Source organism: Mustela lutreola, chromosome 2 (assembly GCF_030435805.1).
Source record: "Mustela lutreola isolate mMusLut2 chromosome 2, mMusLut2.pri, whole genome shotgun sequence".
NCBI lineage: Eukaryota > Metazoa > Chordata > Mammalia > Carnivora > Mustelidae > Mustela > Mustela lutreola.
The window spans coordinates 210,989,486-211,011,263 of NC_081291.1; the positions used below are offsets into that span (position 1 = coordinate 210,989,486).

At 36.3% G+C, this 21,778-nt stretch overlaps 2 protein-coding genes across 2 annotated transcripts; both read right to left on the reverse strand.

Moving 5' to 3' along the window:
- Positions 1-12,276: 12,276 nt before the first annotated feature.
- Positions 12,277-13,038, reverse strand: LOC131825982 (keratin-associated protein 24-1). The gene has a single exon (XM_059165280.1). It carries the CDS (start codon positions 13,036-13,038, stop codon positions 12,277-12,279), a length of 762 nt encoding a protein of 253 aa, XP_059021263.1.
- Positions 13,039-19,572: 6,534 nt separating this feature from the next.
- LOC131825983 (keratin-associated protein 25-1) lies at positions 19,573-19,878 on the reverse strand. The gene has a single exon (XM_059165281.1). The coding sequence runs from the start codon at positions 19,876-19,878 to the stop codon at positions 19,573-19,575; it is 306 nt and encodes a 101-aa protein (XP_059021264.1).
- Between the last annotated feature and the right edge of the window lie 1,900 nt (positions 19,879-21,778).

Below are 21,778 nucleotides of genomic sequence, written 5' to 3' on the forward strand. Positions count from 1 at the left end.
CTCGGGGTCCCAGCTCCACCAGGCGACCCCCTCCTCTTCAGTGATCTGACTTTCAGTCATCTTCAACTACTAGGTCCAGCAACCTCAACTTCTTCTCTTTGTCTCCCTATCCTATTACTCTGTCAATGTGCCATTTCCCTTTGTCTTGTCAGTTCCCTAATACTGTTTAACCAGTTCTCTATATTCAGTCATCATGATTTATTTCTATTCTCCGCATGGACACTGAGCAGCCATCAGAATGACAGTCGTACCTTACACATTCAGGGAAAGAAGTCAAACCCCCAAAGCTCATTCTCCAGTTATTTTTGTATAATGGTGTATAGTTGTATACAGGGGTATGGTTGATAGATCACAGTGAATTCAATATCCAAATGAGATCTAGAACACGTCAGCCTTGACCCTTCATCAGATCAGTTAATCATGTGCACAGCATGGTATGCAGCAACACTTCCAGAGGTAAAATGCTTGAGAAATAAGCAACTGGCTTTACAGTGTCTGTATCTGCAATTAGAGCAAGAGTCAAAAGCAGGGATCTTGGCAGTCTGACCTGGTTGCTGAGAAATTAGTTTACAGCCATCACGCACTATTAAAACTTGTTTCTCAGATACATTATTCTACAACTAATGTTGCCTCCAGGCAAGAGTACATCTAGAGAGGGGAAAAACAACAACAACAAAACAGAAAACAAAAAAACTAGGTGTTCCTACTTTACACTGAAATATCATCTCTTAGAGTAATGCAGCAATCAAAACTCACCCAACAGTTTAAGGAACTAAGTAAAAATTCTCCACACTGCTTCTTAGCCTGTAAAAGATTGCACCACTTGAGGATATCCTGGTGTCTTTTCACTCCCCTATCTGCCCCTGTGATCAGGTAATATTCTGGGTGCCTGGTTACAATAAACGTTTGAGCTTTGGTTTCAAAGTATGATGATCGTAACAATTAGCTTGCCTATCCTTTCTTGGTGTTTTCTTTTTATTTTATGCTTTCAAAACTAAGTGGATGATATCTCTGTATCTTCACATGAGCAAAGAATGTATGAATTAGTAATCTTTTCACCAACTGTTGGAAGAAGTCCAGATCTTAGCCCAACCAAACCCAAGTTAATATGTTGCTTGAAAAATGTGTCAGACTTTTTATTATTTTACTCTTTTAAAGGGTTAGTAAGTTGTACAGATTAAATGGTAACATTGGTGCATACCTTATTATTACCTTATAATGACATTAGTGTTTTCAGTTGTGAAATTCAGTTCGTCAGATGTCAGGAGCTGGTATCCGGTGAAAACTGTAGCAATCTGGCCTGAAGGCTGAGGCAGGTTTTACTAGTGTACCTAGGTGTACATGTTTTATGAGAGGGGTGGGGTCTCTGAGTTAAAATGATTACAGTTTGTGGCTTCTTCTCAGAAAATTGGCTCATGGAGGAAATTCAGATCTCCTATGGGTATTTCCTCTGTTCTCCTCCCCTTCAAATATAAACTAGCATTAACTGACGCGTGGTGTCTTGAGGAAGTAGGTAAGTTAGGTGTAAAGTTTCCCATTGGTAACTCTTGGTGATTGAATAATTAGAATGTACCAGAACTAAAAGCATGTCTCATGATTTAATGGTTTATTTGTCACATGTAATTAAAATATGCCTGTATCATTAACAGACATTGGCTAGGCTTGGGTAGATCCTGATAAGCACTTTGGGAAAGGAACAGAGGGAAGGAAGGCATAGTCAAACACCATAAAAATTTTAACACATATTATATCTAGAATGATAGAATCATCATAATTTACAGATGTATGGGCTTATTAAATTCAACCTCTTCATTTTACTAGAAAGGAAACTGAGGCTCAGAGAGAAAATGTGTTTTTATCTTAGTCACACATAGCTATTTAGTGACAAAATCTAAACTGGAGAATGGTCTCCTGACTCCAAACCCAATTCTCTTGTACAACCATGTGTTGCTTCCCTTGTCCCCAACCATCTGTCCAACTTTGCCGCAGTGACAGGCCAGACTATATCCACTTCCCACAACTATGCAAGCTTTGCCGGGCAACCATCCAAATGGCCTTTAGTGTTTATACAGAAAAGTTGAAAGACTGCCCACTTAAAAAAAAAAAAAATCATTGTCTTTGTATTTTAAAGACACACACACATGCACACACAAAGACTTGGGATTACATGATTTTGTTGGAATTGCTTTTTGGCTCCATGTTCCCCGGCAGGATGGCCAAAAGGATCAAGACCCTCATGTGATCAGATGCAGAAATTTTCAAGTCAATACACTGTCCTTAAAGCCCCTATCATTGACACTCACTCCCCTTTGGGCAGTGATCACAAAAACCTGTTGCCTTTAACAACTTATTTTTAAATTTTTTGAAGGTTTTATTTATTTATTTTTCAGAGAGAATGAGAGAGAGAGAGAGAGATGGAGGGCATAAGCAGGGCGAGGGACAGAAGTAGAGGGAGAAGCAGGCTCCCTGCTGAGCAAGGAGTCCAACGAGAAACTCGATCTCAGAACCCTGGGATGGTGACCTGATCCGAAAGCAGACGCTTAACCAACTGAGGCACCCAGGCGCCCCTAACATCTTAGTTTAGAACACATTGCCTTGACGTTTCTAGTTTCTTATGAGAAAATAATGGCAAATACCTGCAATTTTTCACATATGGAAAAGGATTCTAAAACTTGTAAACAGATAGTGATGGCATGATGTGTTCTTTGCAACCACTGGAAACAGATCTTTCGGGCCTGGGACTCTGCAGTTGAGATCTGCTTATGCTCTTGATTAATACAGAACATGGATTCTTTTGGAATCGAGAGAATGAAATTGAATCCCATATTTCGATCAGAGAAGAAGGATTTGGGTTGGTTTTGTGTCTGATTTAACGATCATCACCTCAAATATCTTTTTCCTCCCCCAGTGGTATTTCCTGGGAGTATCTCTCCCAGGAATTGTGTATATAAATGTCCCTTCCTCTGCTCAGCTGTAGTTGGAAGCCTTCACATTCAGGTGGTTCAGGAGCTTTTTAGACTAATGAGTTCATGCTTCTTCTAGAATGAGCAGAGATGGAAAACCACAACTATTCCTGTCAAATAGAGCTGTCCTGCCAGCTTGTTGGAATACTTGTGCTTTTATCTTATGTTTCTATTAATGTTTTATAATAGCACTCTATCTTGCCTGAAAGCAATGAGGAATGTAGATGTTCGAAGCCTCAGGCTGGACCGTACTCTTATGCTTAAAATATCCATTACCTATATTTCAAGAGAGACAAGAAGAAAAGGAAAAAATGTGTCTTGGCCAAGTTCTTTCTCCTTTATCCGTTGTTTTCCAAATTATGGAGAAGATACACTTGTGATTATTATGCCCAAGTGTTAAACAGATAATTAAGACCAATGTGATTATTGTATGGTGACTAACATAACACTATAAAAAAATAATAAATTGCTGAGCAAAATAAAAACAACAACAACAAAACCAACAAAGTCGTAAGTATGTATTTTTCAAAATATGTATTGTAAAATAGGTAGAACTAGGACTTCCAGGAACATAATACAGTTTAATAATCATGATAGAAAGAAATGGATGTGTATACACACACACACATACTTAAGACATACATATTGATTCACAATTATTCATGAAGTTAGTGTAATTATTACCTTTATCTGGTTCCATGATAATTGTCAAAGAATCCATTGGCTTTAGCAGGATTTCAAAATTTATTTGTGGCCCACAGCAATAAACTTGCAGGAAATGGAATCCTGGGGGTCAGATGTGGCCCACCAAGGGAAGGAGACCCAGGTCAAGATGGATTGATTATCATGAGTTTGAAGGCCTCTCTATCTTATTGGGATGCCCAGGTTAATAATTATATAAGCTCAGGGAGGCAAGTTTCTGGAAAATAATTAAACAATCCTCTTTTCTTCTTTCTTTTCCTTCCTTTAACTTCTGTTCTTCTTTCCAACCCCACTTCCATCCCCAAACCTCTCCCTCTTTCCACTGAACTCCCTTTCCCCTCTGGCTCTCCCTCCCTCTCTGTCTGCCTTTCTTACCTACTGTTCTTATTGATGATGGTGATAACCCGTGTTGTGTGTTCCAAGCCAGATATTAAAAGCCCTAGTGACTCAAGTTAACTCTCTTCCTCAGAAAATGTGTTTATTCCCATCCTGGACTATCAATTCTATCAAATTTGTACAAGATCAGGAATATAAGTTCTAAGTTCTACATAGTTCTCCAGATGTTTTAACCTGTTTGAAATCCAATTTTTAAATATTTTTCTTCTGTTGGTATCACCCCATTTTACTCATTCCCATGTACTATCTTGCCCTGTGTTATGGATTGTATATTCATATGATTCCGTACCTCAGAGTAATGTCCTAACCTAGAGCAAGAGGTTACATACACCGGAGACTTGTTCTCGGCATCTTTCCTCACTTCAAGGTATCAAATGAACTGTAAATGGCAAAATCTGATCTTGGAGTAACAATGTTAGATGGTTTATAATAATTTTACGGCGTCTAAAAGATTTGTACTTTTCTCATGGATTTCCTATTTCATCACCTATGCTTCTACCCACAGCACTGAGCTAAAAAAATATATAAGCCAAGTGTGTATTCCATCAAATAAATATTTTCCAATTTCAAGTTCAATTCACTTCTTAAGTATGATAACCACCATGGGGGAAGAAAAGGCAAAATGGAATGTAACACTGCCATCTGATTTACTTTACCCCATGAATTCTGTTCAAAATAATTGCAAACTCATTGTATTCTGTAGCCCATATCTTCATTAATGAGTTGTTTCTTGGGGTATAGATAATCTTCTCTTAAGTGATAAGCTGTGTGGCTTATTTTATAAAGCACCGTTGAGGTTCTGAGAGAGAACTCTTTGTTATTAAGTGGGTTCTGAACACTAAAAAATTGAAATAAATTATAAATGGGGAGCACACATATTTATCACCTTTATTATTGACAGAGGTCAAGTTGTAGAATTAGGTTTGTTAAAGCAAATGATATTGCTGGCACTGAACCCTGGAATTTATTTGCATCTGGACAGCGCGGGTCTGGGAGAAATTTCCTGGTGTAGAGAAAGCAGGAAGGAAGAACTCCCAAGATGGGGAGGGCCAAGGCTGAAAGGCATGTGCCCAGTATTCTTGCCATGTTTATCAATCATAAAGGTTACTGCACCTCCCCAGAGGCCTAGTGGGAAAGGATTTAAAGAGTAGTCAGACAGGTATTTAAGGTAAATTAATTTCTTACAGGAATAGGAAGGAAAAGACTGCTCTGCTAATACAGTGAACTAGTACAAAAGGAATCTAGATTCTGTTTCTAGCTTCCCAACAAAGTAACTAGCTCTAGAACTTTGGATTCTGGCTTTTGATCACATTATCTGCAGATAAACAAACTGTTTTGATAAGTTTGAGGGTCTCTTTGCTTATTTACGTAACAAAAACACCTGCAACTGGGTGTCTCAGTGGGTTACAGCCTCTGCCTTCGGCTCAGGTCATGACCTCAGGGTCCTGGGATCTAGCCCTGCATTGGGCTCTCTGCTGGGCAGGGAGTCTGCTTCCCCCTCTCTCTCTGCTTGCTGCTCTGTCTACTTGTTATCTCTCTCTCTCTCTGTGTCAAATAAATAAAATCTTTAAAAAAAAAAAATGCCTGTAATTTGTTGAGCACTATTCCCGGCACTGAGTCAAGGTGTTTTATAAACCATTTCACTTAACTGTCAGAAAGCCCCTTACTTTATAAAGCTCCAGCTGGTTAAGAGACAGCTTAAATTGTACAACCAGTAGGTAACAGGTTCAGGATTAAAACTCTAGCTCTTCTGTTAATCACTATGGTAGACTCATGATATGTGAGTCATGATGTCACACGCAATAAATACAAGATCAAAGAAGCACTTACTATGTATCTTTGAGTGTGTTGGCCAAAAGAAAAAAAAAAATTCCTCAAATTGACTCAAGTTTTATATGGCACCAGTTTTTGTAGAACAAATCAGAAATCCGATGCATTCCCCAATCCTGGAGAAAAAAAGTTTAAAAAGGTCTATCACTTACTAGAGACAACCATGAATAGATTCATATTGATAAGAAAGAACAGATTCTGGGGTAGTATGATTTTTGTTTATTTATTTTATTTTTTTAAAGATTTGATTTATTTATTTGACAAAGAGCACAAGGAGGGGGAGTGTCAGAAAGAAGGAGAGGGAGAAGCAGGCTCCCAGCTGAGCAGGGAGCCCAATGAGGGACTGGATCCCAGGACCATGGGATCATGACCCAAGCTGAAGGCAGCCGCTTGACCAACTGAGCCACCCAGGCACCCCGGTAGTATAATTTTTAATCCACCATTCTCAGTGTCTTCTCTCTAGGTGAGAAGTGATTCACAGTAAAAAGTAATGATAAGGACAATAATTATGTCATAATTGTTTCTTGAAAGACAGGATTCTGGGGCTCCTGCGTGGCTTGGTGGGTTAAAGCCTTTGCCTTCTGCTCAGGTCATGATCCCAAGGTCCTCGGATCGAGCCCCGCATCGGGCTCTCTGCTAAGCAGGGAATCTGTTTCCCTTCCTCTCTCTCTGTCTGCCTCTCTGCCTACTTGTGATCTCTGTCTTTCAAATAAATAAATAAAATCTTAAAAAAAAAAAAAAGGAAAGAAAGACAGGATTCTGGACTTAAAATCTTTATTATTTCTTTATTGAAAAAAATCATTCCAATTTTCGAATTTTTATTCGAATTTTTATTCTTTAATGAAATTTCAACTTCATTCTTTTAGATCAGAATCTGAATATAAACCTAGAGGTAATGTATTCTTTTTTAAATTAAAAGAATTATTTTGTATTTTTGAATGACATTTCCTTCAAGTGTGAAGACCTCGGAATGAGAGCAGTCAAAATAGAATAATCTAGAATTTTCAGGATTCCAGACTGTAAGGCAAAGAAAACAATGGTGGGAGCTGAGATTCCATTCTCTCCCCATCTGTCAGTGACCTGACTCTAGATAACACAACTTGGTGATTTACTGAGTCTCACCTGTCAATCACATTAAAATAACAGTCAAAAAAACCAAGCACAGTGAGCATAGTGAACAGTTGAAGAAATAATTTTATTAGCTCTGAGACAACAGGTGCGCACCTCTGATCAAAGATTCTATTCACTGCCGATTCACTTCTGAAGTGAATCTAAAAACTATAATTTCAACAAGGTCCTAGTATAGGTGGAAATTTTAGTATGGACAGCACAGTGTTGGTGGTTATGAATAAATATAGAGTAACATGGTTTTGAGATATTCTCTATGATATTGGGAGTGACAATATGGCTAATTGAAGTGTCAGGTGAGTCTGCTAATTCATCAAGGGCCTTCTGGTGGATGAGATCCATTTTTATTAAACAAATCATGTCTAGTACACCCACTCTATATTGAGAGCATTGATAGGCATCCCATGCAGAACTCAAAGAAAAAGTTGAGAAACTCAATGGAACAAAAATTTTAAAATCTATTCATGTTTACACTAGGCTTAGAAGTGATACAGATTTATTTCTTATCCATTAGAAAATACAATAGATGAAAGAAGGTTTCAAAAAGATGTTGGCTAATAATACAGTTTAAGGGACAGACAGAAAGAAACAGCAGAATTATGCAATTATATTCAGGTCTTTGATAGCATGCCAAATGCAGTGGCATTATCAACTCTTTAAAACTTGGTTACAAAGTAAATTGTTAGTCATCTAAACAAACACATTTAAGTATATAAATTAAGCCAGAGACTTTAATTATCCATTAAGTCCACTGAGTGTTAAACAGATTACAGAGTAGAATTTTGTATGACTTGCAGCATTTAGAATAGTAAATGTACATACAAATTATTGTATTCCTTTCTCTGCTGTGTGTGAGAGAGATAAGCATAAAAAACACTTGAACGCTTATATTTGTATTTGTAAATTTTTTATAACTGCAGAAAATAATATTTTAAATCTACAAGTAGTTTTTTTAACAAAAAAATAGATGTTCTTTTATTTGGGAAGTAGAAAGTGTTAGTCAGCTGTTCAGTAAAATGTATGGGGAAAGAAGTAATTCATTTGTCTATTTTTAAGTGCAAATTTAAAAAGACCTCAGTTGGATTCTACAAATTAGCTGCCATTGGAGCTATGGACATAGTGGGTTAATTATTGAGCATAGTTTATGCCTAAATGAAATCGAATAGACATATATGAATCTTTACATTCTATGATGTTCTAGAAGGTAATGTGCTATAGAGGACTGATGCCTACTTTACTTTGCTATTCAATATTTTTATTAACAGTAGCATAGGAGATGTTGTTGATTATATACTCTACAAAGTCATAGAATGGAACCACTTTTTTTAATTATTTAGGGAATCAAAGCAGGACTCTTAAGTCTAAAAATTACTTTAAAAATCACCAACTACCATTTCTAAAACTCTCCCAAAGCTAACATAACTTAGTTTGTGTTTTTCTTTTCCTTTTTTTTTTTTTTAAGATTTTATTTATTTGACAGAGATAGAGAGCACAAGGAGGGGGAGTGTCAGGCAGAAGGAGAGGGAGAAGCAGGCTTCCCACTGAGCAGGTATCCCAATGTGGGGCTTGATCACAGGACCCTGAGATCATGACCTGAGCCAAAAGTTGAAGCTTACCTGGCTGAGCCACCCAGGTGCCCCAGGTTGTGTTTTTCTAGAATTTTTTATTCTATCCAGATAGATAAATAGATGGGTAGAGGATAAACAGTTTTGAGAAATGTTCATTGATACATGCGAGATTATATAAAATGTCACATCTTATTTATCATATTTTATAATCTTTTTTTATTTTGTAATGTCTTTCATCATAGAATTCATATGGACCTACATGTTTTTATGTAATATGGATCCACTGTTTTTAATTCTCATGACATATTTATTAGCATAATTCATTACATTTTATTTGAAAATCTCCGTTTGATGGAATTTTCCATTGCTTCTAATTTTTCAGTATTCAGGCCATGCTGAAATAAATATTGTAAGACTTGAAAGAATGTTTCTGTAGGGGAGACATTAAGAAGGGAAAGTATCTGATCATACAATGTGTGTATTTTAAATATTCATGTAGGTAGCAGCTCTATCAAATTCGACTACCACCTTCAGTGTATAAGCATATGTTTTTAAGTTGACATAAATTACTAAAATGCTTGACAAATGGATGATGAAAAATAATGTTCTGCATTTATTTATTTATTTAAAGGATTTTATTTATTTATTTGACAGAGATCACAAGTAGGCAGAGAGGCAGGCAGAGAGAGAGGAGGAAGCAGGCTCCCTGCTGCGAGCCAGATGCGAGGCTCAATCCCAGGATCCTGGGATCATGATCCAAGCTGAAGGCAGAGGCTTTAACCCACTGAGCCACCCAGGCGCCCCATGTTCTGCATTTATAATTACCAATTACTACTGGGTGGAACATTCTTCGGTGTGTTTATTGATGATTTATATTTATTTTATGAGTAATTGCTCATATTGTTTTAAAGATTTTGTTTATTTATTTGAGAGAGGGAGAGCCAGCATGAGGTAGGAGCAGTGAGAGAAGGAAAGGAAGCAGACTCCGCACTGAGCAGGGAGCCTGCATGGGGACCCGTCCCAGCACCCTGAGATCATGACCTGAGCCGAAGGCAGACGCTTAACTGACTGAGCCACCCAGGTGCCCCTAATTTCTCATATTGTTTCTTTGTTGTTAAGTCACTGTGTTTTTCTTTCTTTATTTGTGTTCTTAAATATTCTAAACAGTAATTTTATGGGGTCTTCTATATCTATTTTGTCTCAATCATGCATTTTTTGGTCATTTTTTTATTCGCCTGTTTTTTTTTTTTTAAATTATTATTACTTGGTTATAACTGACACATAACATCATAGTTCCAGGTGTGCTGATCTTTCATTAGGACTATTTGTTAGACGTTAGGTTTACAGAAGATTTGAGTGGAAAGTACAGAAAGTTCTCAGGCTCCCTTTTACCACCTCCCACACACACACTTTTGCTTTATTTTTAATTTCTGTGTAGTGTCTTCTGTTATCAGGAGCTTTTGATCAGATGTAGCCACATTTAAAAATCTTTTATTTTATAACTGTTTTTATTTAACCCAATGTCTTATATTTCCTCCCAATTTTTCCCCCACTGATGAGTTTATGTATCCTTCCCTTGGGTCAAACTAATCTATGCATTTTTTTTTTCTATGCATCTTTTTAAATGTATCTCTTACCCCCACCCTCCTGTTCCCTCATTGCATACACATCCCCCAGTCCGTTCATATTCAGGCATCACTTTGATGATGTTTCTTCCATAAGGTATTCTCTACTTCTCCTGTTAGAGTCCTCCCTCTGATTCATTTTATATTGTACTCAAAATGGTTGAATTATTGTTTGTTTCAGTATATTACTCCTCTGGATAGTTCTTGAGAATAGGATCTATAAATCTTGATATCCCCCAAAGAATCTCATTTGATGCTTCAAAGAATAAGTTTTCTATTAAAGTTTGCAAAGAGAAAGGCTGCATGTTTAGTTTGGACAGCTGAATACTCATCTGGGACACACAGTAATTATTTTCAAATACCTGAACACCTGTTCAGGGTTAAAGGAATTAAACTGGTCCTATTCAGTCAATGGATAGTTGCTAAGAACAATTCAATTTGTGTCAATATAAAGAAGAAATTTTCAACAAATAGTACTCTCTGAAAATGGAATGAACTCACCAAGGAGTGACTTGATTGTGCACAGACATGTTCAAGCAGAAGTGAACTATTCATATTCCTTCCATAAGCCTTTCTTATATGTAGTAGGACTACTGAATACATAAAATGGTACCCCTTTTGTATACTTCAAGAGTTTTAATTCTGGATTTCTAATACTGATGACCTTCTTCCATTCATCCAATCTCTGGTTAACACTCATCTCCACAGCCCACTTTATTTGACTGCAAACGTGATTTGCTTTTTATTTACAAAAATTCTTAAGATAAATGTTACTTTTGAACCACTGAAATGGATGATTTTATTTTCACTTTTTGGAGAACTTTTTAGAGGTTAAACCAATTCTCTCAGCGTTCAATATTAAATCTATTTGAAACCCCAAACTTTATCTACAAAACCAATAAATACACATATTGTTCAGGGAAATATATTTAATGCTTTATATAATTTGCACTAGATTGATTTATTTATGTTTTTTCCTGGTTTTCTACAGACATACCAATCACAGACACTCTGAGAGAAATGCCACTCAATGTGTTAAAAATAGAACAAAACAAAATAAATAAAATCCTAGGAATTCATATTCTATCTTTTCATATTTTTTAACTAGGCTATTAAACTAAATGACAGGAAACTAGTGTTTCCACAATGTTATGCATATTGCCCAGAACATGGATAAAACTTCAGTGAATATGAAATAAAGCATAATGCAAAACATTATTTCCCAATTGAAATTTGTTTATTAACTATGAACCAGAAGCTTTTCTAGAGTCAGAAAGCAATAATTCAGCAGGGGAGGATTATAGCAGAACCACAAACATAGATCATCACTAATCATGAAGAATCTATAAGACTATTTTATCATTCTTTCAACAAACAGTTCTTGTGCTGATGCTACTCCCAAGGCTCTCTCCTAGGCATTGGGAACCAAAGTTGAATGCCAGCAAACTGAGGGCTTTGGGGCTTCTTTGGAAGAGAAGATTGGCTGAAGGTCTTCTGATTTTGAGTTGAGCATTGCTGCTTGCATATCCTGATAATAAGTCAGTAGGGGATGGATACAATAGCTGAACATAGCATATTTAAGGTAATGCTATCTCTTAGTTCATTAGCAACATGCTAGTTAAGCAGTCCACAAGACTAATGATAAAAAGCAAAACATTCTGAAAGAATGTGCTGGAATCATCAGTCAAACCAAAAAGTCTTTTCTTCATCAAGAAGGGAAGGGATATTCCCAGTGGCAGACAAGGGACAATGACAGTCAACATCAGAAAGCTGACAATATTTGTATTTTATGTGGAATCTCTTCAGTCTGTCCATTGTAGTGATTCGCAGAAACAATACCACCTTCAGGTTCAGCCCTCAACACAAAGGATATTAACAGAGCAACAAAGGGAAAAAAAAGCTAGTAAATGATCATGGTTGTGGTTGATAAGTCCTGGAGTTGTATTTGAGGTTAATATAACAAGATTCTTAAGACAAATGAAGTAATTGAGCCGAATATTAGGGAAGATGACTATTTGGCAGAATTTGCTACAATACCCAGTAGCTACAAATGCAACAAATTATTCAATAACAACTCAGAGGTCTACAACCACTGCATAAATACCTCAGAGGAGGAAAGGTACTTGGAATGCAGCTCAGAGACTGGAAGTTTCTAGAAAAATATCTCAGCGGTTGACAGTTCACTGGTCCATAACTTGGATATCGGCAATTTCTCACTAAATAGTTTTGGGGTTGGCAGCTTCTGGAAATATAACATGATGGTGAGAAGCCACTGGGTATGAAGGCAAGATTTTGGCAGCCTCCATAGCCCAAACTACCCACTCTACAGTGGTTTAGGAGACGGAAACGGTTGGACGAGCAGTTAAGTTGCCCAAAGCCCTTGAAGCTATTGCTGAAGGTCTGGCAGGCTTTAGATGGACTTTGGCTGAGTTTGTAGTAATAAGATACATACCCCTTGGTCTGAGTGCATGGATTGCAGCTGGGGTTAGGTCCAATGTTGGTGGTTTCACAGGTACTGCAGACTTGGCCCACTGCTGGAGAGTTGCAGGGCACACAGGAGTTTGACGGGTCACAACTTGTGGTGCAGATCTTGAGCTCACAGCTAGGAGATTCGCAGCTTGGTGCTTCAGCATAGGTTTCTTGGCAGTTACCCAGAAGCCAAAGATTTCCTTGGTAGCTACTGGGTAAACAGAGCCCAAAAGTAGGGCTTACATCACTGGAGCAAAGCGCAACAGAAGGAGTCACTGGGATATAACAGTGAGTTCTGTAGGATGTATCACTGCATTCCCCAGAACAGCCCAGAAGAGACATGGAGCCTGACTGCATGTTCAGTAATGGCGTTGGAAGTATGGTGATACTATGGCTTCCAGACTTTTTATATATTTCCTGGGCATTGTCTGCAGCCTCCCCAGACTCTCTTCCTTCTCCCTGCCTGGGACAACAACGTAACAACATCTTATTAGTGAGTTGTTTAGCTACAGCCTCTGACGTCTTCACACTCCTATAAAAATAAGTTTATTTTGATTCTTCAAAGTATCTCTAATCGCCATGTTGAGCATCACCCATCACCCATTATCTGTAGGCCATACCTTTGGTGAATAGTGATTTTAACGTTAATAAGCAAACTCGCAACTGCCAATCGATGGTTCACAAGAGTTCACGTGTCTGTAGGCTTCTGCAGCATAGTCATTAAAGGGTTAACAAGGATTCAAGCAAAACAATGAACCTGTACTTTTCCATTCTTTTGACCAGGCAAGATACTGCAGAACTTAATCCTATACTGTGAACTAAGCCAAATATTTGGGCTGTGTCAATACTGTTACTTAAAAGAGAGGGTAAAGCACTGAACTATTAAGAGAAAGAATTGGTCCCCCAAAATATGTACTATGCTCTTAACTGTGCTAGGTCATGTATTGGTGTTGACTTCTCATCTGACATATTTGGAGAATTCCCCTTGTAAGACTCACGGTAATCCACGTGAGATTTAGTGACCTAACTTGTACTCGTGGGTCAATGATTGCTAAGTAACCAAGACTTTTATGAGATTTCTTTCTTAAAGAGTTTCTGCCATATGTAGTATCAAAGAAGGCCAGTTTCTCAAGATTATGCCTTCTTAATTGACTGAGATTATAGATCACACATTCCATTGTCTCAGCTGTAAAGCCCAATTCCTGTCAAATGTATAACATTTTTCTACATTTCTCTCAACATAAGTTTTATTTATTCTTGGTTTGCATTTTTTCCACATAAACTTTATTTCATTCCTGTGTTGAAGTTATTCTTTGTCTATACCCATAAAAGGGAATAACTATGTTTAAAAATTTATTTGAATAACATATAGTTCCTATAGGTACTGTACTTCTTAAATAACACTTTTTGCTCCTTAGGGTGAAAGCTGGTGGAATTTTTTTAAAGATTTTAATTCAAGCTGAAGAATTGACATTTTGTTCTTGAAAATATAAACTATAATTCAAACTTACAGCCTACATTGAATTGGAAACAGGAATGCATTTATTAACACAGATGGGTTCAGACAGAGGACAGCACCAAGTTATTCAGGTGACATAAGCTCTAAGGATTTTTTTTTTTTTTAATTATACAGTGGTTTATTTTTTTTTAATTTTTTAATTTTTTATTTTTTATAAACATATATTTTTATCCCCACAGGTACAGGTCTGTGAATCACCAGGTTTACACACTAAGGATGGTTTTTAAAAGACACTGTCCTTATAGAAGACAATTAGATTTCTCTTCCTATTCTCTCCTTCTCGGCTAAATTTTTAAAACACACACCAATTCTCCAAATATTTTTCTCAACCTGAGTTTTCTCCATGCTTCCCTTAGTATTTATTCTATAAGGTAATGGGTTTATTCTGTAAGCAACTCTTTATTAAACAGATTTTGCTGTTTTGTGATGTGTCTCTCAAATGAAAAGGGTCAGGATCAGGAAACCATATTTTCAGCAAATTGTTTGGCTATAGAGTGTCCTGGGATTTTGTGCAGAAGTGTGAAGAAATGGCAGAAGAAGAAATAAAATATGTAATGAAGCTGATGGTCAACTTTGCACTGAGTTACTGAATCCTAGTCCTATATAGAAGAGTCCAGACATTGATGGAGCTTTATTTCTGCATTTCTTTTTGGTATCTCTAGTCTTATTTTTAGGCTTCCTTGAGGTAGATTTGAGGGGAAAAAACAACTTAACATTCAATAGTATTTTAAATTAATATCATTCACACTAGTGTAAATCCAACAAGAATATGTAGGACATTACATAGCATAACCAATATTCACAGCATCAGACTTTATGACATATTTAAATTTATTTGGTACAACATATTCTAATTAATCAAATGTTGAGATTTGCAAAGGTAAAGTTAGCTCAACTCTTTGCATTTTTTAAAATTGTAGTTGACATACAATGTTATGTTAGTTCTAGGTGTGCAATATAGTGATTTGAAAATGTTGTACATTACACTACACTCACCAGAATAAGTGTAGCTATTATCCATCATAATATAAGGTCATCACAATTTTATTGTCTATATTTTGCTTTTCATCCCTCTGACTTATTTATTTTACAACTGGAAGTCTGTACCTCTTAATTCCCTTCACCGACTGACTTCACTCATCCCCCCAGGCCCTTCTCCTCTGGCAACAAGAAGTTTGTTCTCTGTATTTATGAGTCTGTTTTTGTTTATTTAACCATTCTTTTGTTTTGTTTTTTCAGATTCCACATATAAGTAAGTCATATAGTATTTTTCTTTCACTGTCTGCCTTATTTCACTTAGCAAAATATTCTCTAGCTCCATCCATGTGGGATTAACTCCTCTCATTTGCTTTTGTGTTTTAACTTCTTACTTTACCCATTACTGTCATAAGTAACCATCACAGCCCATTCACCCACCATATTCTGTAAATGATACTTCTACAGAATTATCTTTTATTTTAGTCTGCATCTTGGCAAGACACAAAGCTGATAACATCAGTAATAGAGAAAGTAAGCTCATCGCAATGGTAAGTTTTAGCAGAAAGTAAAAACCATCGTCATTTCGGTGCCATTGTCTTCTTAAGGCTTTGAAGAAGCTTATGGATTACTGTATTTTCACTGAATTGCTAAAAAGGTCTTTCCTTCTAATAATTCCCCCACTTGTTTTATATATATATATACATATATATATATATATATATATATATATATATATAGTATGTATGAAGAACTAAATAGAATCCAGCCCACCCAACAAAGATGCCCACTTCCTAATCCTTGGACCCTGTGAAATAGGTTTCTGGGTGAGCCTGATGCAGTTATGGGAATTCGTATAAGAAGGAGGGAGTCAATCAGAGAGAGAAGTCAATCTGATGACAGAGGAGGAGATTGTAGTTATGCTGACATAAGTGAAAGAATGCTGGTGACATTGAGAAGCTAGAAGAGGCAAGGAATGAATTTTCTACTGGAGATTCCAGAAGGCATCAGCCCTTTTGACCTCTCGACTTCAGTTCAGTGAAACTGATTTTGGACTTCTGGCCTCCAAAATTGCAAGAGAACACATTTCTGTTGAGTTAAACCACCAAGTTTGTGGAATTTTGTTATAGTAGCCACAAGAAACTAATACATTATGTCAAGGAGTCTAGGTCATTCTATTAGTTAGTCTTTATGTAGAGTTTGGGCTCTTTATCTAGGACAAGTTTAAGATGCAAGGAATAAGCTTTCTAGCCATCAGATAATGCAGAGAAATTCCTATGCCTTCTGAATAATAAGAAACAAAATCCCTTTATTTAATGAGGCAGCAGATTTCTTGTAACTCATTAAAAAAGAGTTATGGGACTCCTTCCCATTTTTTTCCAAAGGTTAAAAATCCTTTAGGGTAAACACGGAAGATCAAAGAAAGCTAAATTTTCCAGTAAATGGCCCTTAAAGAAAATAATGGAGGTCACCTTCTAGACTTTTAAGTCATGATAGAATTTTTATCTTCTTTTTTTGCCACCACATATATATTTGTATTCTAATTCCACTTGCCCCAGTGCTATTCAATGATGCAACAGTGATCCCATGATTTAAAAAAGCAAAATGTATCCAAACCATACTTATATAGCAATTAAATTGTAACTGTTGAGTTCAAATGATTCTTAAATTCAGCAGTGGTAACCTAAAGTGGTGGACATTGTAGCTACATTTGCCCTGTTGATTTCATAGATCATTGTTTCAACAGCTGAAAGGCAAATGAGCAAAATTAAAAATTTAAGATACAGGAGTAAATGAAGATTAAGCACTTTTAAAATGATAATGCAAGTGAGTGACAAGATAGAGACGTGAGTCTGATTTGTGCTTACATTTTAAGGAAAACATTGTAAGAATATAATGAGATACTGGTGAATAAGTTAAACATTTTGAGATGAAGCTGTCAAGACTATGCCTCCATGAGTTATGACTCACCCTCTTACTAAGTACTATTACACATATTTATTAGTGTGTGACCTAGGAAAAGTCTTATCTCTCAGTGCCTCAGTACCTTCTGATGTAAATCTGGAGCCAGTAGCACCTATTTTGCAGGACTGTTGTGAGGACAGAATGAGATAAAAAATGTAAAGTTACTTAAGAGAGTGTTTGGCACATAGTAGATGCAAATCAAATGTTACTTTCCTTCTAATTTTCTAAAGCTATAACTTAAACAAAATTCTGTCCTCCCATTAGACTAAAAAAAAAAAAAAAAAATCTCACTGTTAATTTATTTTGATATTGCAAAGAGATGTCCTGCAATAATCTTGCCTCTTCTAAAAGTTCATGACATAAATGGACAGTTCTACCCCATGTAGTTAAGAAAAATGCTTTTCTTGACAATAGATCCATAATGACTTCTCTTTTTTAACTCATATTCTTGTGCCGTAGTCATGAGCTAATTCCCAGAAGACTGCATATACAGTTGTTAAGAATAAGGGCTCAATACTCAAACTTCATAGATTCTATTCTTTTAAATATTTTAGAATATCAATTACTACCAAATGGTTCTCTAACTCAATGTCCACATCTTCAAAATGGAGTTAATAACCATAGTATTTTCTCCATAGATCACTCTGAGGATCAAATGAGTTAGTCAAAGTTTATGAAATGTGGTTAGTATGTAGTTGATGTTAACTTTTATCATTATCACAAGCCTACAGTCTTTATTATTATTATTATTACATATTATTACTTTCATTATCATTATTATTGGATCTCATCTAAAACATATTGCATTTTGTAAGAGTACATGAGAGAGAGAAATAAAGAAAGAAAAAAAGAAAGAAAGAAACGAATGAACACTAAAGGAGGCTGAAGTTTTAGGTTAGACAACTTGGTACAATCTGTATAAGTTATATATCAAACACAAACACGTACACATATATTATATGTTATATACTATATATATAAAATATATAAATTATATATATATGTATTTATAAAATTTAAAGAAATTTAATATGTTGAAGACATTTCCTATCACCTACATAGGAAATAAGACTCCCAGGGAGGACACAAGTGTGTGTACCATTAAAATTAGTTGGCATCCTAGAGAGAAGGGTGGTCTGTGGCTGAGACAGAGAAGAAATAGTTTTGTTTACAGTGTAGACTTCACAGTTTTAGAGTTGAAGGTCATGGTTGTCAAGCTATTGACAACTTGAAAGCTTCTAAATTAGTCATTACCTCAATGAGAAAAACTATAGATAATATGGAGAGTAAAGAAAAGTCTTTGGAATCCAACTTAACTGGGTCTTTGGGAAAGCTGTTTGTCCTATTGGACTTCTTTTTATCTGTAAAAAATGGGAAAAATAATATGCTTTTTTAGTTGTCTTTATAGAAGATTACTGATTATCTAGTGGTACGGTGACATATTAAAAGTATCAGTATGGTAGATACGAGATATAGGTAGATATTGTAGGAAGAGCAAGTTCTCACTGAATACATGAAGGAACTGAAGTAATTAATTACATACATCTATAAAAGAAAGAAATAATTTCCAAGTGTTCTCTATGTAAGAATCCATGAGGGAGTGAAGGAAGCACTTGTTAAGTTTAATTCAAGAGGAAAATATAATGTGCTTTCCACTAATCAGAATTAAAATTTATGTAACCCCTTTGTGATTTATACCATTAGGTAAGGTGAACGTTGTAACTTGCTGACTTCCACCAAATGTTAAAGGACATATATCAAGTTGGTAGGTGATTCTCTTTCTATATTTCCTCTGTCCCTACTAGCAATACTTCCTATAGTCAAGGCTCTCTACTCCTGAATCCCAGAATGGGAATTATTTTGGACATGAAATAATAATGTGTATGAATGATAAACCATTGTGATTTCAAGCTCCTGGAATTTTGAAGTTCCATGTTAGTGTGATAAAACACAGTCTGTTCTGACTAAAGAACCTTCATAATTCCCTGTTTAAGTGTTAGAAAGTGCAGATGCATATTTCATGTTCAACTGTTATAACATGTTCAATCAGGACCTTGAAAGTATCTATCTTGTTTGCTTTTTGCAGACACTCTTTAAAAAATATATTTTGTTTAGTATAACCAAGAGGCTTTAACTTCATGAAGGATGATGAAGAATTGAAAAACTTTTTTTCTGACTTATTTGAAGTAAGTTTATTTAGAGATAACGATGAAAACATTTTTTGTTTTGTTAAGAATGTGTTAATGACATAGAAATCAAGAAGCTTGGTAGCAAGAATATTCCAGTAAATAAGCAAACAATTAAAGTCACTGAGAATCTGATCAAGTAAGAATAGAAGTTAAAACAGTAACTGAACTGAAAGCACAATGATCCATCAACCTGAAGATGATACTTCTTTACAAAGCTCTCCAGCAAGATGCTAGAATGACAATTCAGCATGATCTTCTAATAAATGGAGATTGCCAAGTCCCAAAGGAGCAAGCTGGATGGAAACTGTTGTATATGTAGTGAACCGGTTGAAACCTATTAGACACATAGTCCAGGGGTCGGAAGCTGCTGAACACATAACCAAAAGGTTGACAGTCATAGGAGAGATATCTCAAAGGATGGCAGGCCCGGGACACAAAATTCAGTAGTTGATACCCACCAAAGATGAAGTTCTGTGACTGACAGCCATAAGAGAGGTGGTTCTGGGGTTGGAAACGACTTGACAAGTAGTTCTGAGCTCTGTTATACATTGGTGGTTGACAGGAACTGGAGTGATAGCTAATGGGAAAAAAACTGATTCCTCTGCAGGGCCTTGAAGCATAGTATGTAGTAGAAGGGTAGCAGGAAATGTCATAGGTTGTGGACCCACAGCTGGATTGTCGGTAGTTGGAAGGTTTCCCACATGTCTTCAAGAAGTTGTCCAGGATCCATGTTCTGTTTTGGCTGGGCAAGCAGAGACTATCACCACAGTTCATACCAGCAGTGTATAAAGTAGTAGACGAAGTAACAGGAATGTGGCAGTGACTCCCAAGAGATGGAGAACCATAGTTTCCAGAAGAGGAAATGTTGGATGTCATGGTAGAATCTGAAGTAAAGATTTCAGATAAGCAGCAAAGAGCACCTTGTCTAAATCTGTATGAAACTAGACCAGATTACTTATATACCTTGGTGGTACATGCCCAGACTCTCCTCCTACCCACATTTTAATTCAGTTAGCATCATAACATCTCATTAGTTCATTGTTGTGCTGCCTGGGAAGATGACTTCCCACTCTTCTATAAAATAAGTCCAGTTTACATGCCCTATGTATCTGCCATCCTATCTGTCCTCTGTTATCAGGCTCAAGAATTTATGATGTAATCACCTCTGTACTTTGCCTGTTTTGCTTCTGTTCCCACCCCTCAATAATGCTTGATTAAAGGGAGTCCATTCGAAGAGATGTTTACCTCAGTCATCATCCACAGGAAAAAAACATCAGAAGGCATCTTTGAAGAAGAGACCTAATGTTGCAATACTTGGAGGAAGTATTTAATGTATCGAAATAGATCCTACATATCAAAACTTATTGGATTTTCCAGGTGGAAAACCTCATACTATTCCATATTTTAATACTAAGCTGAAAATCTAACTATGTGTTAGTGTTCTCTGTGTATTTGTCCTGACAGTTAATTTCAGTTAAGCATCTTAAAGTATGTTTTAAAGAGTTTCACCTTGACAACCTGATACTCTTCATATGTAAAAGTTGAGTTTGATTTCTAAAGACTCAGGGAATGTTTGTGATATTCCTACATGGTAACACTCATGACATACTTTCTTTTATTAGCAAAAATATCATCCATGTCTGTTGGTGGCATTCAACGAAGAAGATAAACATGGTATCAGCTTGGGGCTCCTGGGTGGCTCAGTGGGTTAAGCCTCTGCCTTCAGCTCAGGTCATGACCCCAGGGTCCTGGGATCAAGCCCTGCATCTGGCTCTCTGCTCGGCAGGGAGCCTGTTCCTCCTATCTGCCTACTTGTCATCTCTGTCTCTCAAATAAATAAATAAAATCTAAAAAAAAAAAAAAAAAAGAAATATGTTTGAATAGTTCTTACTTGGACACCATGTAAGGAACAATCTCTGGGCCTTATTTTGGGTTGTTTTCCAAAGCTGTGAGTTAATTCTTACTCAATTAATTAATAAATTCTTACTTAATTCTTACCTATTTCCTTGGGTCACTAGTCATCCAGAACCAGAAATATCTCTTTTCAAGCTACAACTCAGGAGGCCAAAAATGATGGATTTGGGAATAACTGGAGAAAGGTAAATATTCCAAGCAGAAATCTGTTGATCCTTTTGGTGGATGCTTTCCTTTGGGGAACATGGCCTTACAGAGGCATGAATAACATCAGTAGCCATGAAGTCACTTCACCTCTGCACAATCCTCTTTTCCCACCAATGCCTGTTGTCTCTGTATTATCCACTGAAGGGTCTAGAAGACTGATTCATTTTTTTTCCCCTGAGGAAAGATATTTTATAATGTTTATAGCTTTTCAAGTCAAAATAAGGAGATCTCATACACCCATGCAAGCATACACAGAAGTAGGAAGTTATGAGCACATTTGTGATACATATATTTTTTTAAATGTTGTATTTCATTTTTAAAAAACATC

What these genes read in the sequence shown, in the direction of transcription:
- LOC131825982 (XM_059165280.1), bottom strand. Translation starts at nt 13,038, where the DNA reads ATGCAGTCAGGCTCCATGTCTCTTCTGGGCTGTTCTGGGGAATGCAGT.
- LOC131825983 (XM_059165281.1), bottom strand. Translation starts at nt 19,878, where the DNA reads ATGTATAACAGAGCTCAGAACTACTTGTCAAGTCGTTTCCAACCCCAG.